At 37.8% G+C, this 18,118-nt stretch overlaps 1 protein-coding gene across 9 annotated transcripts in view; it reads right to left on the bottom strand.

Annotated features, from left to right (window-relative positions):
* Positions 1-18,118, bottom strand: part of KCNIP4 (potassium voltage-gated channel interacting protein 4) — a 392,972-nt gene that overhangs the window by 25,247 nt on the left and 349,607 nt on the right. For all 9 annotated transcript variants that reach the window (XM_059470686.1, XM_059470693.1, XM_059470688.1 and 6 more), the window contains one exon: positions 15,227-15,351. In XM_059470686.1, coding sequence (XP_059326669.1) covers positions 15,227-15,351 — 125 coding nt within the window. The remainder of the gene's footprint in view (positions 1-15,226; positions 15,352-18,118) is intronic.

The following is an 18,118-nucleotide window of genomic DNA, read 5'->3' as shown; positions in this document are numbered from 1 at the left end:
TACATTTCATAGCTTATTTATTTTGAAGTGAGAGCAAGTGTGATAAATTTTCTGTCTTGAAAGTACACTTAGAATACAGGGTTCACTTTTGGGATGGGATTATTTCATAAAAAACACAGAACACATATCAGAAATCATCTTTGTGAACAGGGACTGTGTGGCATTTCTGGAGAGCTGATCACACAACTGGCCAACATAGAAGAAACAACAAGAGCAGGATAAAAATCCTGCAGCAGCTAATAAGAGTGAACTTACTCTACCAGGGCTTCAAAGTAGATGATGCAAACAAAATGAGGTGTCTGAGGGAGAGAAGGTTTTGAAGTTGTTAAAAAGAAAACAAGTGTAGTATAAAAAATATCTCAAAAGATATGCTTGAAAGAGATGCCATGCACTAGCCCGTGAAGCAGTCTCAGAAACCTAATTCAGAGAAAAAAGCTCTCTCTTGAAATATTTGAAATGGGGCTGAACAAAGCACTAGAAATTAAGACTGGGAAAAAAAAAGCGGGAATAGTCAGACAGTTCAAAAGACTTTTAGTCATTAATACAGATTTTAAGAAATCACAGACAACTGTATTTGTGCTCCTTTTCTTTTTTTTCTTTTCTTTTTCTTTAATTACTTCTAGAAGAACAAATAACAGAAGATTATGTGGGGAGAAGAGAGCTGCTGTTTTCCTGCCCTAGATGTCCCCAAGAGAGCAAAAAATTTGCAGAGGTGGAAATGCAAGCTAAGTATTGTCCATTAGGTTTTGGTAAAATTTAAAGGGGTTGCTTCAACTGTGAATTAAAAGGAAAACTCCCATGTCTTTGTATTCTATTCTAGACAATAATTTCTCCGATCAGCTTCTTTGAACTGGTGCCTTCTGGCCTGCTGCATTGTCAGTATTTGGGCTCCTGCATTTAAACACCTCTCTTTGAAACTACCTGAAAGACAGGAACACTTAGTTTCCTTTGTATAGATTTATCATTCAGCATGTCAGCACATCAGGTGGGAGCTTTGAGGATGCTTTTAGGAAACCAGTGCACGTATGAGATAATTGCAGGGACTACAGAAGAGATATCTGCCTTGGCTCTTTTGAGATTATTCACCCAGCTCTGTTCTCCTTGAGCTTTGCTGTTGGCCTGCTGTAGAAGCCACTTTGTCAAAGCACTGGGAGGATGATTGGCAGGACAGTGTCTCAAACTGCTCACAAAGGATGACAATTTGTTTTATTCTATATTTACACCTATCATTCTGGGGTCTGCCCAGGCCTATGCTATGATGGAACAAGTCTAGACCTTACTTGCCTTTCTTCTGAAAGGCTGCTGAAGGAGCTGCTGTTCATGACTAAGAAACATGCAGAGACAAGAAAAGCAGAGACAGCTGTGGAAGGGATGGTAAAGGATAAAAGCACATGTGCATTGGGTGCCCAGTCAAGAGTACTGGCTCAAAGCCTTACCTAATTCATAGGAGAGTTGAATCCCATTATATTAACATGTGTAAGACACATGAAGACATTTGGAGAGCAGAAATTGTAAAAGCTCAAAGTAAAAGGTGGTATGAGGGTTTTAAATTTTTATTTATTAAGTTTTCATGGAAAATTTGAGGCCGGAATTAATATGCTTTTCATCTGTGGAATATTGTCCCTAATATGTATAACAATATATGCTATACATATGAATATAGTTATAATTATCAATTTCTAGTTCGATGGATCTTCATTTATTTTCTCTAAGAAATAACCTATGTTATTGAAAGTCAACTCAATTATATTGAAACTCAATTATATGGAAAATCACTGGTGCTTTTAACTTCAATTTTCACTTCTATATTTTGTGTTATCAGGAAAGGAACAGGTAATAATTTAACCTCCTGTCTCCTGAAATGGAATTAGTTCTTGGTTTTATTTTTTTTTTAATTTGATTTTTCATGCTAGTTTTCTCAGGAGTGGTCTATAAAAAAATCTTTTCCACAACAACTTTTCTTTATTGAAAAAATATTTGATTTGCATTTTTAGAAATAATTCTATGCCATCATATAGAAAGATATTGTAACAAAAAAAGTGATGAATTATGAAATATGTGTAACCAAATTGTATCTTGGGTCACATTTATTTACTTCAGGAGGGCCCAAATGTCTCCCTAAGACAGTTTGCTATTTTCATTTATTGCAGAATCAATCCTTATAGATCAGAATACAAATGAACATACTCTAGTCTTGCATCCTTGAATACAGTTGTGAGCCTAGAGAGCTAATAGTGATGGTGGGAAAGAAGTATTTTCTCCAGTCTTTATAGAAGCTGTATGGGATGAAAGACATACACAGTAATGGTTAGGGAAATGGTTAGGAATGTTTAGGGACAGTTACCTCAGAAGGTCTTTTGTGCCTACTTTTAAATCTCCCTGTGAATTTTCCTATTTTGTTACCAGTGTAAAGGTTAAGCCATTTATAAGACCCAAAAAAAGAAGGCAGACCCAAAGAGAGAGCACTAATTACTGGGTCTAAAGGGACAACTTTACTTTCAATCTTTCCTCTTTAACTTAAAGTATACTAGATTACTTCAGCTAAAGACTCACAGAGGGAACACCTCAGGTTGTTGCATTTTCTTTTCTGTCACAGGAGCTGTAAACTCATAGCTCAGTGGCAACAGTCTGCATTTCTAGGAATGTTGTGGCAGTTTTGATTTGACAGCATCTCCATTGACATCCATTGGTGAAACGCATGTAAAAACTCTTTTCAAGTTTTGTCTCATCAGGTAAAATACAAAACTTCCTTCTACTTAGCTACCTGTAGAAGAAATACAATAATGTGTCCCTGTGGCACAGCAAAGATGTACCACATTTTAAGCCTCCCACTGGAGGATACTCTAATGAACAAAAGCTTCTTTCCACCCCCTACTTGCTATGGCAGTTTCAGAGGAAAACAAGCAGAAATAAAGGAACTGGCTCACATCCAGCATGTGTGGCTTCACACAGTAAATAACAATCAACACTTTGGCTGCTTCCACAACTCAGCAGGCGAGGTGCCAGCAAATGCTTTTAATCAGAGCCACTCTTTGTTTAGCAATGCTCACTAACTAGTGACATTTTTAGATTCTTATTATTAGCACTGGCAGTAAAACAACAGTAAACAACACAGCTAAAGATTTGAACTTGAAAGCTCACCCAAAAGCCTGAAACACCAAACTTCATGGATAAGTCCCAGGCATCTGAGTGGTGCTTAGTGTTTCTGACCTTACTTGTCACTGCAGGATGGCATTTTACAATCCTGACTTGACAAATAAGCAGGAAATATAATTAAACTAAATGCAGCAGAACCCATACTTCAGCAGCACAGCTTGTTGTAAACACTGTGGCAAACACAAGGTGCTCACCCTCCTGGGAAAAGCTGTATTTAGGTGAGCCCTGCTTCAGTGACTTGCCTTTCGCACATTCCCAGGTGAGTTCTTTTAATCAAGTCCTTTCAAATCAGCTGAAATCCTGGGTGAGAGGAGAAGGAATAGCTCCATATTACAAAGTGCTGGTCCCTTGGGTGTATTTCATTAGACCCACCTGAGTGATTCTCTTGAGCAGAATGGAGACCACTACCAGTCCCTAAAAGCAATATTTTAAGGTAGATCAATTTCATTCTTTAACACCATGGAGGCATTTATTTTGTTTTTCCTAGATGAGGGTGCTTTTGTTTATCCTAGAAGCTCCTTGTATCCTTGAAGAATGGAAGATTCACTGAGGAAGAAACTGTACTAACAACTTTCTGCTAAAAGTTAGTGGACTTGCACCAGAGCCATATCAGAAAATGGAAAATCCTGAATATAGCTAAAGGCATTTATGAAGCAGAAACAGCATGACAGGGTGAAAAAATATTCTATATCCTGTCTTAAATGCTTGTCAATCAACTGGAGCTTGATACTAAGTACTGACATCAAACCAAATTTTCGTTTTAATAATGAAGTAAGAACACTCAGTTTTGAGTTCCTGAGACATACGACTGAATGAAAGATAGTCAGGTTGAAAGTGTGTCCTAAGTCATGCTATTTCAGTATTTTTCAGAGCAGTTTTTCTTTGTTTCTTTCAAAGATGTGCAATGGTAAAATCAGACAGGTCAATATTTGCTTAGTGCTAAATACAATGAAAATACCAAGGAATTTCAGTGCCTACAGCTTGCAGAAATGGCAAAGAACATAAAATTCAATGGGGACTGGTTTAGACACTGAAAATCAAACACTGTGCTCATTATTTATATTTTATATGGTAATACATTTACCCTTTAACAAAGGTTTTTGCTTTCTCCACTACTGACAACACTTTGTCTCAGGAGAAGGGCCCCAGCAGTGCAAATAGAAGAACAAATGTGCTTACCTGCATAAATATTTATAAAACTGAGCCTGACATTAGCATAAGTTGGAGCTGATTCACCAAGTACAGTGGGGGAAATCAGACACAACTGAGGCAGTGATGTGAATTGAGGCTGCTGTGTGTGGGTGAGAGAGGGAGATGTGGTCTGTGGGAAGAAATGCCTCTTCCCTGTCCACACAGCGAGGGCAATTGCCTCATCCTAGAGGAACTCTGGCACTCAGTGTCTGAGACAGGGTCCCCTCCCCAGGCACCAAACCTCACAGTCACTTCTGTGCCAGCCCAGTCCAGCACAGCTCGCTGACACTTTAATTCTGCTGCCCAAAGGTCTCCCCAGAGCCTCCTCGACAAGGAGAAGACACTTGACCACAAGAGCTCTATTGCTCATGGTGATCATGGAAGGACCAGAGTGGGCTTTGTGGCCATACATCTAAATCCTTTTGAGACGGAGGGGTAACAGTTTCATATGGTAAAATCCTCCAAGGGAGGATTTACCATTACTGCTTACAAAGAAGATATTATTCCTATAATTCAAAGACATGAGAAAAGCATAAGAATGGAATTTGAAGTTTAGCAAGCCATACAAACTGATAATTCTTTTAGCACAGCAAAATATCTAAATAAGCTATGTGAATCTCCTTTAGACTGTTGTGGAGCTTTCCTTTCCTGATTTGTAGATACTCAGTTGCTTTTGGCAGCATATCTAAAATTTATAGCATAAGTCAAATCATTGGAACTGAATACTCAAATAAACCTATACAAATGGTGATTGATATTTTCTGGCATATTTTCATGAAAATATGGGCAGCATAGAGAAATAAAAGACATTTCTCAGTTAAAACAGGTAACAAGAAGAATAAAAAGAGACAACTAGAGAATCAGATAAATCTAAAAAAGTCGTCTGTCAATCAGTTTAGGCCTAAAACCAGATTTTTTTTTCTCATAGTTGTATCATTCCTTATGGAGAAACATTGAGGCTGAAATTGCTGGACATAAAAACTTCTGCTAAGTTTATGGCACATTGAATTTGTCTTTGTTCCATAACCACTGATTTTGAGAACAAAATAAGAATTTAAGGCTGTTATAACTTATGTTCCATCACAGGGGTGGTACAATCCCTCTTTTACAGTTAAGTAGACTGTTGACTTGGTAGCCTGTGCATCTAAATACAGTGCTTAATGCTGGCATTTTAAATCACCAGAAAAATCATAATCATGTCATTGTTCTGATATTTGTAATTGCTTGTAGTAGTATGTCAGACACAGATACTGGTATATTCAGTCACTGAGAGTTCACTTTGAAAAATTGTTCTTGGCACTTCCTTTTTGTGAGTCCACTGTGAAGCTGATCACAGTGTCAGAGATGCATAAATAGAGTGAGTAAATAATTGTTAGAAATGCATAAAGTACACGTAAAGCACTTCCTAGATCAGTGTTTTTTCAGGCATGAGTTTACTGTGATTTCCACCTGACAGATATGGAGCCTGGCCATTGAGGGGCAAAGTATCTCCCTCAAACACACTGCCCACACATTTCGCTCTTAACACCGAGGAATTCAGTGCTCATTTTCCTCTCCTCTGGGGATGAACTTTGCTATCTCCAGCCCCTGGGAAAGTTCAGTTTCCCACAGCCACCAGCCCCCCACTGGCACTCGCCACTTTGTTCCCAGGACGTGTTGGAGGAGGCTTTGATCAGCGGCTGAGAAGCAATCTCTCCGATAGCCAGGGACCCTCTGGAAGGTTTTGGCTGTCAGAGCAGAGACATTAAATCAGGCAGCTGTCAATGCGGAGCCCACGCAGGCCCTGAAGCACTGGTATAATGGTCTCAGGCAACCCAGAAGGCTTTTAGCGTGATAGTTAAGGCTTTTAAAGGTGTGTGGCAGTTAATAAGCCAGCCAGAGAGCCAAAAGGTTGAAGTCTTTAGACTTCTAGTTTCATGCTGTGTTTACTGAATCATGCTGTCTTCTGAGTTATTGGCTCCTATTTCTTCTCTGACACTCACCGTGTCTAAGATCTTTTAAGAATATTTCACAATGGAATTCATTGGGTTGAATAAATTCCATTACTTGAAAGCTAATATGAGAATTATTCACATAACTGAAGTGCAACTGCACAAACGTCCAGCTTATCTAAAGAATATAAGCTCTGTCAGACACTTTCACTCAAAGGTAAATGCAGGTTGACCCAAGACTTGTAATAAACTTCCCTGACACTGAAAGACTTGACCTTGAGGCTTTGTCACTAGTGATTTGCTATTTTATTTGAAGATTTACCAGTGTTTATTTTTAACACAGATGTTTATATAAAGACATTTGTAAAAAGAAAATAATTCTGTTGAAATAAAGGAATGACATTCATTTGTTTCACTTATTTCTGACAACACCTATATGTTGCTAATTTTGTTCACATTGATCAGAAATTTAAAGTAGAAAAAAATATAAAGATCCAAAATAATTTGGAAATTCCTGGGATCCATGACAGATACCCGAGTCCAGCACAAAAAAGATTTATCTATCAAGTCCATCCAAAAGGTTGAACTGCACCATCAAGAAGTTTCACCAGAAGGTATATTTATTCCCTCTCCCCTCATTTTGCAGGCTTAGGATCCCCACGTGAAAATACATGTGTCCACATGCTGCATCTAAATTGGAGGGGAACAGAGAGGTAACTTTGTATGAGATTAAATAAAGAATTATAACATTTTGTACACAAATTCTATGAAAGTAATGAAACTGGTAGCAAGAAAGCCAGGTAGAGGGATTTTTGAATGCTGCTGTCTCGATTAATAAATATTCTCACAGAACAATTTTGCATTAACCTGTGTGTTATAAAGCACAATGTTTATAGCAGTTGTAGTTAATATGCATTGCAGCTCATGAAGAAAAGGCGATGGGCAGAGAAAGGAGAGTAAGATGTGTCTCTTTACTAAATTTTTAAATTACAACTTCATCAAAGCTGCATTGCACCAAAAGTTACTTCTCTAATGTTGGTGATTACCCAGAAACCAAAATCTAACCACTGCACATAACTCAAACACCAGGCTCTGTAGTGCTTAGCCCAGATGCTGCAAAAAAGTGACTGCAGTGAGCTGAAGCCAAAGACGACATTTGGCCACTCGTATTCCAGTACATAAACATTTATATTCCAAACTGATGCACATAAAATCTCACGTGGTAGGAAACAGCTCTTCCAGCAGATGAGTTACACTGAGCCTCTGGCTGGTAAAGCAGAAGGTCTGCACTGCGCTTCAAGTGTCAGCCAGGCACTAGTGAGCCCCAGGGAGAGACACCAGAGCACAGGACAGTATTGCCAGTTCCAAATAGGAGGGGCTCACAAGCATACAGAACAATAAAATTCCACTACAATCTAAGGTGAACTTTTTTCCCCCCTTTTTCTTTTTTTCTTTTTTTTTTTTTTAAGAAGAATTTTAGAGGCATTTGGTGCTCTGGACTACTATTACTATTGGGTATTTAAGTGACAATCTTTTTGTACGTTTCTTAATTAGAGATTTAGCACCTACCTTTTTCAGAGATAATTCATGAGCTAGCAGCCACTATAATGAAGACAGCCCTTGGTAAGCTAGATGACATTTTTTCCCTAGTGAGCACAACAAGCCCTGAGATGAATAGAAGTGTAGGGGCTGAGGTCATTATCAACTGTCAGAAGAAGATTTCAATCTCTGCTAGTAACTGTGAGACTAATTGAAACAAATATCTCTGCTGAACACACTAAGATCTGTAAATTTGTGACAGCTGACAATTATACTCTAGGTCTGTCAAACTGTACTTCCAAATTATTTTACTTGAAAAATTTCTGAAATGTTTCAAGTCTCTTTACTAACACTCAAAGGAAATATATGATGAATGTAAGAATAATTTATTGCTCAGATTGTTAAAAGATTTTCACATAGCCTTGTTTGAAATATGGAAGAGTTTCCTCTAAGTCCCAAACAAATGAATGCCAAATGAATGAATAATAGCAAAATGCTTCCTTAGCAAGGGCTGGTTGTTTAAAAATTATTCTTCAGTCATCTAAAGTTGATAAAACAATTGATCTGAGGCACAACTGGTAAACAAGAACTCAACTGAAAAAAAAGGGAGATTTGAGCTATGTGCTTTATACATGTCTGCTGAAGCCTTAGAGAGAAAAAGATTTACAGAAATCTGTCTGTTGGCAGCACACAAGGTATCTAACTTTTAGATTTACTTTCTTGATCTTCATTATGCTCTTATCTATTTTTTAGCCTATTAAGACAAACAAGTCACAGGAGTTTTCTAAAATAGGGGAATGTTAATTTTCAGTTTGAGTTACTACTATCTGATTTTCTTGTAAGATTTAGAACTTCCATTTACTTTTTTTTCCATTTTACTGTCATTTCCATGCTCAAAGATCAGCAGGTTAATATGTTTGAGGCACAACCTGTTCAACTGTCATCACCATGTCTATTTGAAAAGACAGGTTGTTGGTACTTCTTTGTACGTACAACCTCTGCATGTCCACAACACTGGTGTTCCAACACTGCTTTGTGCAGAGGGGTCAGCATCTCTGCAAAAGCTTTCAGCACAGTGGGAATGTCTCATGCACTGATGCCCAGTAGAGGATCCCCAGTTTGATATTCAGAGTCACAGAGGGATGTAGCTCAAATGGTTTTAGTATTGATCCATGTTAGCCAAGGAAACCAGGTACAAACCTGTAACTGATCTATATTTTCTTCTAGGCTCTCTTCTGCTGGGTCAGAAATTCTGCATCTGGAAAGATCTTGCTAAGACTGCTTGCTGTGATGCCCTAAGACTTGTACAGACAGTCATCAAATCTCAAAGAAAAGCAACTGCACCGACTGCTGGTCAAATGAAAAATCTTCCTTGCTGTCCTAGGGCCCCACATGGGAGGTTGAAAAGCATATTTAAGCTCTAAGCTACTTCACCTACAAGAACAAGCTTTGTTCTTGTCAGGGGCACAATATTCTTGGATTAGTGCCATTTGCACTCATGTTCAGTTTGGGGTTTTTCCTCTCTGTTCTGGTCTGTATTAATCTTGAATCTGCATTTACTCATTGCAATGCAAACATGCAGGTTCAGTACAGAACTGGATGTGATCACAACAAACTGAAGATCAATCTGAACTGAACTGAACTGAACAATCCTATTGTCTCTGTGAGATAGGTGGCACAGCCAGTTCAGAGAAAGCTGATCCAAGCTAAAATATTACTTCTTGTAGCATGAAAGCCTCTGTTTCATAATATACAATGTTCCAGAGATATAAACTAAGAGGATTATGTTGTCATTGTCCCTTGTCATGCTTTAGAGCAGGTGGAAAAGGTTAAGTAATAAAGCAAGGAAACTGGAATGAAGGTTCAAAATCTCTTGTTTTGGATCATCACAGAGATATTTAAACTCTTTGCAATGCCCATTTTTTCATCTCATTAATAGCCAAATGTCTATATTCCCTGTCAGTACAAGATTTCAATTTGTACTAAATAATTTCTAATCAAGACATTGATTATCTTAGAAACCACATTTGAAAGACAGAAGTGAAATACAGAGCTGTACATCTCTATTAGCCATAGGTCAGAGGCTGTGCAAATAGCACAGCTAAAAAGCTGAAAGCCATCCATGTGTAGGACACTGAGATACTTTTCTCATACCTTCTTTCTTACTAAGTAGGCTCCAATTGCAGTGAAAAAAACAAATAGTGTATATTGTGTTCCTAGAATATCATGCATACAAATATGTTAGAAAAGTTTAATCATTCTGAAAACTTTAACTTTGGTACTCAAAATTACATTGAGGTGTTTCATCTTTAGCAGAAGCTAGTGCATATCCTGAAAAATGCACATTATACACCCAACTTTCATCTTCATTGTTAAGCAAAAATATTGCAGGAGTAGAAAAATTATTGGTACAGTGAAAATTATTTGTATTCCATGTACCAATTAAATTCTGCTCTTCTAAATCTCAATTACTTTCACAAAATTTATAATTTTTCTTTTGTTTTTAAAAACTGTAATTAAATGGGAAATGTTCAAACACAAAACTCAAATGCTTCAGACAATCAATAAATGAGCTTTATCACCTCTGAAACTAATTTCCATTAATCTTTCTGTGAGACTCACAAATGCAGCACACAGTGATACAATGCTTCCATCAAATCATAACTGAAATAAAAAAAATCTCTGAATAAATGATCATATTTCAACTTATGCACATAAATGGGTCATGTGATGAGGGAACTGATCTTTGAGCTGTAACATTGTCAGATTTATTTCCTTACTATCATTCTTTGTCTCATTTGCAAAAAGGGAAGAAATGTGTCTTAGAAATTCCCAATAAATGTCAAAAGTGTGGAGCTGCCTATTTAAATCTCCAGTATGTGTCCACAGATAATTTTATGCATGCTATTTATGACTTCAATTTACATTTTCTCTGACATACAGCCAGGTAAAATTAAGGTTCATGAAAAATCCTTCCAGTTTTCTGGAGAAGTCTAGGAGTTTCACAACACAAAGCTCTACAAAAGTTTTTACAAGAATGACCAACCAAAATGAAAATATTTTTAATATTTATATTTAGCACGGGAGCATCTTTTGTGCAGCAAAAGCATTATCTAGGTATTTTTTAAATGGATGCTTTTAAAACTGGGAGAGATCTATCAATGGACAGAAGAGAAAGAAAGACCACATGTTGAGTCCATGCTTGATAGTCTGTACAAGTTATTGTGAAGTACCACTTGTACTAGGACTGCCACAGAGCTGTTGGTTTGAAAGGTTAATGACTGCAGCAATCACAATTTCAATTTACAAGAAATGGAATGACAGGAAGCCAAACACAAATTGGAAATGTCCCACTGTGATGGCAGCTGAGCAACAATTCATCAACAACAGCACAGGAATATTGTAAAGCCAGAGTGCTGGGGACAACCTTTTCAGCCTGAGAAGGGCTTAGGGCTTATATTTAAGCTCATTTTTCAGGGATAGTACAGAAGTTTAAAAATGGCTAAATTACCTAATATAGACATAAGTTCTCCCTTGATAATTTTCCTTATAGTAGTTGCTAGGTCATCTGAAGGTGTTTATCCCACCTCCTTACATTTTCTTTTGTGTATATTCCCTTTCCCAACATTTTAAATGTTGACTTTTAGTTCCACCAAAACAGCCATTGTCCCAAAGGCATTTCAATCATCTTTGAGCATTCCCTGCAATTATATTCCAGCTCTTGCTTACTCAGAGCATCAGCTCTTCTACTATGTGATCTGAGACTTTCTAAAGCTTTCAGGTGTTTACATACACACAAAGATGCTCTGTGAGACCCTGTGCTCCTTCTGCCTGGATTTTGCATGTAATTTGTTCAGTGGAAAATCAAATTGATGATAATAAATCAAACTATCATCATCAACACTTACAGAAATGCAGGTGTATTTTACTTCTTTCTTATCTGAAGTCAGCCAGAACTATTTGCAAGCAATTTGAAGTCAGAAATAACAAATAAATGGAGGTAAGCTGTGGAAAGTTTGTTTCACCCCTATCTCAGAAGAGATCTCCTAAAACAGGATTCAGGGAAAGCAGGCTGGAGTGAGATTCTATATCCAAAAGCTTTTCAATTAGTACTAATGTGCTGTAGGATGCTGTTAATTTCATCTAACAGGACCACAACATTGGCAGAACTACTGTAACAAGTTCATGCTTTAATTTATCTTGCTTTATATACTTAAATTATTGAAGAGATAGTAAGACAGGCAAATATCAGGTGAAAGGCATCCCACAGAGGTGGGTTCTGCACAAGATTTTGATGCCATCATGCTAAATATGTGTGCCTGTGTCTTTCATTAAATCTTTTCAGTAGTTTCCTTCTCAGAGGAATGATTTAACAGAATATCACAGACTCAGAGAACGGCTGGGCTTGGAAGGGATCTCTGGAGACACCTGGTTGCACATTCCTGCATATGTCCTGAAGAGGATCCCCAGGACCATGTCCAGAGAAGTAACTTTTGGATATCTTCAAGCAGGGAGATGACACGAACCCAGTGGGCAATCTGGGCTATTGGTCAGTGAAAAAGTGTTTCCTGATGTACAGAGGGAACATCCTGTGTTTCACTTTGTGCCTACTGCTCTGGTCCTGGCACTGGGCACTACTGAAAAGAGCCTGGCTCCATCTTTACACCCTCCCTTCAGGTATTTATATATGCTGATAAAATCCCTGCTGAGCTTTCTCTTCTCCAGTCTGACCAGTCTCAGCTCTCCCAGCCTGTCCCCAGAGAGGTGCTCAAAGTCCCTTAGTCATGTCTGTGACCCTTTGCTGGACTCTCCCCAGTATGTCCATACCTTTGTTTAACTGAAGAGCCCAGAACAGGCCACAGCACTTCAGATGTGGCCTCACCAGTGCTGGAAGTGCCTTACCTAAAGCAGAACTGCCTTTTCTGCATACACAGACACATTTGCTGGCTCATGCCCAGCAAAGCAAAGCCAGTGTCCAGCTGGGTGTCACCCAGGAGAAGTTGGTACACGAAGCAGATGTGTGAAGCACACAGGCTCATGTGTGCTTGGAAATACTGGCAGGACAGCACGAAGCTGGATGGCAATGCCAGAAGGCAGGTGGCCTGTGGCAGGCTGCAGAGGAGGATGGAGCACTGTCAGGGGCACACAGTCCCAGCACAGACCATGGGAGGCATTGCAATGCCATTGTGGATCAGTACCCACCAAAGCCACTCAAGATACGTTCAATGAAAGGTAGAAATGTGGCAGGAAAGGTGAACTAATCAGCACAGACAAGATGCTCATAGAGCTGAGGTAGACTAGTTCTACCAGTTCTCTGAAGTGATTAGAGAACTGTGATCTAGCACCATAAATTGCAGTAGAAAGTGTTAATATGAGAAATAAAGCAAACTCCAACTCAACAAAAAGCTTGAAATCATCCATTCCTGAAATCTAATGCTTAGGCTAAAGAATACTGCTTTAAACTGATTTATCTTTATGACAGTCACTAGCCCTGGGCATGATTTACAACATTTTAGATCATAATTGATAACTTTGCAATGATATTATACACAAAACCACTGAAGTTCATGTCCATTAACTCTATCATCTTGTCAAAAATGTTATACATGCATGTCTTGAATTATCATGTACTGATAAGGAAATGAAAAATATGCATAAAAATGTATTACCATGTCTTACCATCAACATTCCTTTGATGTAAGTAGAACTTACATCCTGGAACAGAAAAGCACATGAAGAGCTGGAATTCCTCTTTTCAGAAAATGCTAAAATAAGGTATCAATTAAAATATTTCCTTATAGCCTATTCTCATTCTCCATACTTCATTTTATGCAAAGAAATATCAAGGTTCTTAGTTTCTGAAACTCTAAAAATAATCATTCTTGAGAAACAGACAGAAGGCTTATTTTATCCACTATACTTTGTACCTTTTTGCCTTAGATAATTAGGGACATGAGATCATGATTTGTAATGCCTGGAGAATATTGTCATTAGCAGGGGAATGTTCTCTGGAACCCTGAGGAAATGAAAAGCTTTTAAGAGCAATCACTGTTAATCACTAACATGCCAACATTATATACTTTCTGGAACTGAGAATGATACAGACAGGACACATTACGTGACTCTGTCTTGCTTGCATGGCAAGCTTTTGATAAAAATATGTGTTTAAAACATCCCTTTGCATGTCTTGCTTTCTGTACAGAATGCAGGAAAGTAGTTAAGAACTGCAAGATTTACACTTGTACAAGCTATTGAAGATATCCTCTTTGATTCCATAATGGACCTTCATTGTGTTTTTATTATCTCATCTGAGTAGTAAATGCCATGGACAAGAGATCGGCGCTTTTCACCCAAGAAGGGTAAAAGAAAAGCTAAACTACAAGGAGATAAATGCAAATAAATTAATCTGTAGCTTCAGCTTAGCAGGAGACATAGCATCTGCACAGCTGCAATACTTACAGCTGAAATTATAGATTAACATTAAACATTGATGATTAAAAATTTACTGTTATTATTTTTTAATATAATATTTCTTTAATATTTTCTAGCCAATGTTAACTGCATCCAACATCCCACATATTTTCTAATGAGATAAAGGATGGTAAAATAAATAGAGAAAAAGTATATTTTTAAGAAAACAGAGTTCAGTACTACTTACTAACATCTTTTGAGTTTTAATTCCTTGCTGTACTAACCATGCATGCCTCACAAGTCAAAGCCGAGCCCAGCACTACAGGGCAGCTGTACACACTGGAAAAATGAGTCAGACTACACCCATAGACTGGGGTCCTCAGTTGGGATCCCTGCCAAATAAAACATTGGACCTGCCACAACATCACACATTTTCAGAAAAAAAAAAAATCACTTAGAATCCTAGTAAAGAAATCTAAGAAGTTTATAGATTTGTAGAACTAGTGAGAACTGATAAAATTATCTACAGCTGTTCACCAAATAAAAAAGTCATCTAGTGCAGTTGAAATCAATTACTTCTTGTGACAGCTCCTGTGATACAAAAATCAAAATCTTTCTTCTTACTGACCAAATTTTTCAGGACTCTTCCATTTTTGCATCCTTAGACAAACAACCTCAATACAATTTTCAATTTGTCTTTGAACAAATTCCTACTATATAAGTTATACTTATTCTATTAAGAATAAGTAACTAACTGCTCCTACTAAGTTATAATTATTCTCCCCTTGATGCTTTCAATTTTATCTGCATCTTTTGTTCATTAAATAGTTTCATGAATTTAGACCAATTGTTTCAGAGTGATGGTTTCCTCATCTGATCAGATATGCAGTATTTAGCTACTGAATCTCATGAGCTGCACTGCTAGTCACTCTTACACAGCTGAGACTGTAGTGGCACATCCCACAAACAGATTGCAAATTCAAAAAGGAAGTGCTTACATTCTTGAAGCCTCTATATAAGATCTGAAGTTCCTTCTTTGTGAATTTACTCTGTGCTTCCAGCAGTTCAAGAGCTTCAGGTCTATGTCGTACTGTGGCCATTTCCATTTCATCTTCTACAGTGTCTGCAGAATACAAGAGACAGAGAAGGAGAGCTCAACAGGAAATACGGGAAGTGAAAATGCTTAACCCTTTCAAAAAGACAGAGAAGATAGAAAGAGGGAAAGGAGGGGAAGGAAAGGGAAAGGGAAAGGGAAAGGGAAAGGGAAAGGGAAAGGGAAAGGGAAAGGGAAAGGGAAAGGGAAAGGGAAAGGGAAAGGGAAAGGGAGGGAGGAAGGGAGGGAGGGAGGGAGGGAGGGAGGAAGGAAGGAAGTGTCGGAAGGAAGTGTCGGAAGGAAGTGTCGGAAGGAAGTGTCGGAAGGAAGTGTCGGAAGGAAGTGTCGGAAGGAAGTGTCGGAAGGAAGGAAGGAAGTGTCGGAAGGAAGGAAGGAAGTGTCGGAAGGAAGGAAGTGTCGGAAGGAAGGAAGTGTCGGAAGGAAGGAAGGAAGGAAGGAAGGAAGGAAGGAAGGAAGGAAGGAAGGAAGGAAGGAAGGAAGGAAGGAAGGAAGGAAGGAAGGAAGGAAGGAAGGAAGGAAGGAAGGAAGGAAGGAAGGAAGGAAGGAAGGAAGGAAGGAAGGAAGGAAGGAAGGAAGGAAGGAAGGAAGGAAGGAAGGAAGGAAGGAAGGAAGGAAGGAAGGAAGGAAGGAAGGAAGGAAGGAAGGAAGGAAGGAAGGAAGGAAGGAAGGAAGGAAGGAAGGAAGGAAGGAAGGAAGGAAGGAAGGAAGGAAGGAAGGAAGGAAGGAAGGAAGGAAGGAAGGAAGGAAGGAAGGAAGGAAGGAAGGAAGGAAGGAAGGAAGGAAGGAAGGAAGGAAGGAAGGAAGGAAGGAAGGAAGGAAGGAAGGAAGGAAGGAAGGAAGGAAGGAAGGAAGGAAGGAAGGAAGGAAGGAAGGAAGGAAGGACATTCTCTTAAAGACTTGTTTTTGCAGCTTTAATGACAGATGATGATTCCATTTTGAGCTCAGAGGAAAAGGGTGCCTATCATTTGCTTCTGTGGCTGCAAAGAATAGTGAACAGCAGTGATGATCCAGTAGCCTGCTTATTATCTCATGAATAATAACAACAATAAACTGGAAAGCCAACATCCTGCAAGAGCATGCATGATACATTCAGTATGACTTTTTTGTTTGTACAACTCTTTGACCAAAGGAAACAATTCTATAAAACTTTAGCAACTCCAGAAAATTGAAAATTTTCCTTCAGATGTGAATTGATTGTATCAGGCTGGGATTTTTATTGTGAAGTTGTCTTCTGGAAAGCATGTGAAATTGATGTTGCACATCCAGCAGCAGGTCTTACTTTGAGTATCATACAATTGACCCCTTAGGAGAAATATTATTGAGGGTGAGCAGCCTTAGTGGTGAACAAGATAGTTTTAGTGACCTCTTCTTTAGGTAAGTAAGAATGTGGATATACACATTCAAGGTTTACAGTTAAGTGTAGATTTAAAACAATGAGAATTAGCAATGCATTTTTTCCTAGGTAGAGTTTTAAATGTGAAACTTTAACAGTAGAGTGCCAGTCGCTTGTGATCAAATCAAAAATGTGTGTGTCCATTTCTAAGTACTGACAGCCTTAAACATAACTTACCCAGATTAATGAAATGAAATTACTGCCTTATTTTGATTTAGGAGTTATAGGAACTATAGCAATATAACAGTACAAATGCCTAATCGTCATTTCTACAATGTTGAATATACATATTCTATTTCATTAGAATGTGGGACTCTTTTCTTAGAATAAAGTTTCATTTGGTTCAATATTCATAAACACATAGTATTAGAATACTCAACTGCAGTAGTATTATGCCTACAGTTTCATATATTTTTGTTCTGCTATAATGCAGAAATAATAGCTTTCAGCTGCTTGGGAGAAATTTGGCATCAGAAGACACAGCTCAGCTAAACAAAAAATAAACAACCAAATAGTTTATATATTATTAAATATCTCTCTTTAAAGAGATATTTAATAATGTATAAACTATTTGGAAAAATCTTCACAAAGCCCCTTCACAAGGGCTTTGTCCTTTCTCCTGTGAAAAATATGATGCTGTTAGTACTCTTCTCAGGAGGATGATCTCAGTGTGATCCAGATGATTTTTTTTTGATAACCACAACTCAACACTAGGTAATTAGACAAAATTGGCAAAAAAAATCAGCCTGAGAATAAATATTGTTGAAAGCTCACTTGTATTTTATATTAGAATTTTTACATGGGATTTAAATGGGTTTTGTTTTTAGACAGAAAAAGACTTAACTTGAAATGAGTTCTCTAAGCACCCATTTGTAAAACATCTGGCTACCTAGAGAGACATCTACAAGCTTTTCTGGAAGCTAATGAATACACATAATAAATGTGAGGCTAGAGATAAAGGCCAGACAATGTGCTGAGCACAATATTTAGTATATCCTTAGCAGTAAACATTTTTATTGCATTTAAATGATTCAGTGAGCATGTAGAAGACTGCAATAGGCTGATTATGTTAATGAAAAGGTTCAGTATAACATTCTTTACACTCGACTTCTCTAGTGTCTTATAGATAGAAATAATAAAAATGCAAAATCATCATAAACTTCTTTAAAATCAACCAACTGTGATGATTAAAATGCTATAGCATTCATGAGACATTTTGTTTTTAATTTTTTTCTTCACTGCTCTAGATACCAGGCTGGAAAAGAAAAATCTGTACTTAAAAATATGCGGGAAAGTGTGTGAAAATCTATTTTTACTATTTCTATTTTTATCTATTTCTAAACAATGATGATTTCTATGGCATTAGTTATTTCAGTTCCTTGG

Source organism: Ammospiza nelsoni, chromosome 4 (genome assembly GCF_027579445.1).
Source record: "Ammospiza nelsoni isolate bAmmNel1 chromosome 4, bAmmNel1.pri, whole genome shotgun sequence".
NCBI lineage: Eukaryota > Metazoa > Chordata > Aves > Passeriformes > Passerellidae > Ammospiza > Ammospiza nelsoni.
This window is presented reverse-complemented; position numbering and strand designations above follow the sequence as displayed.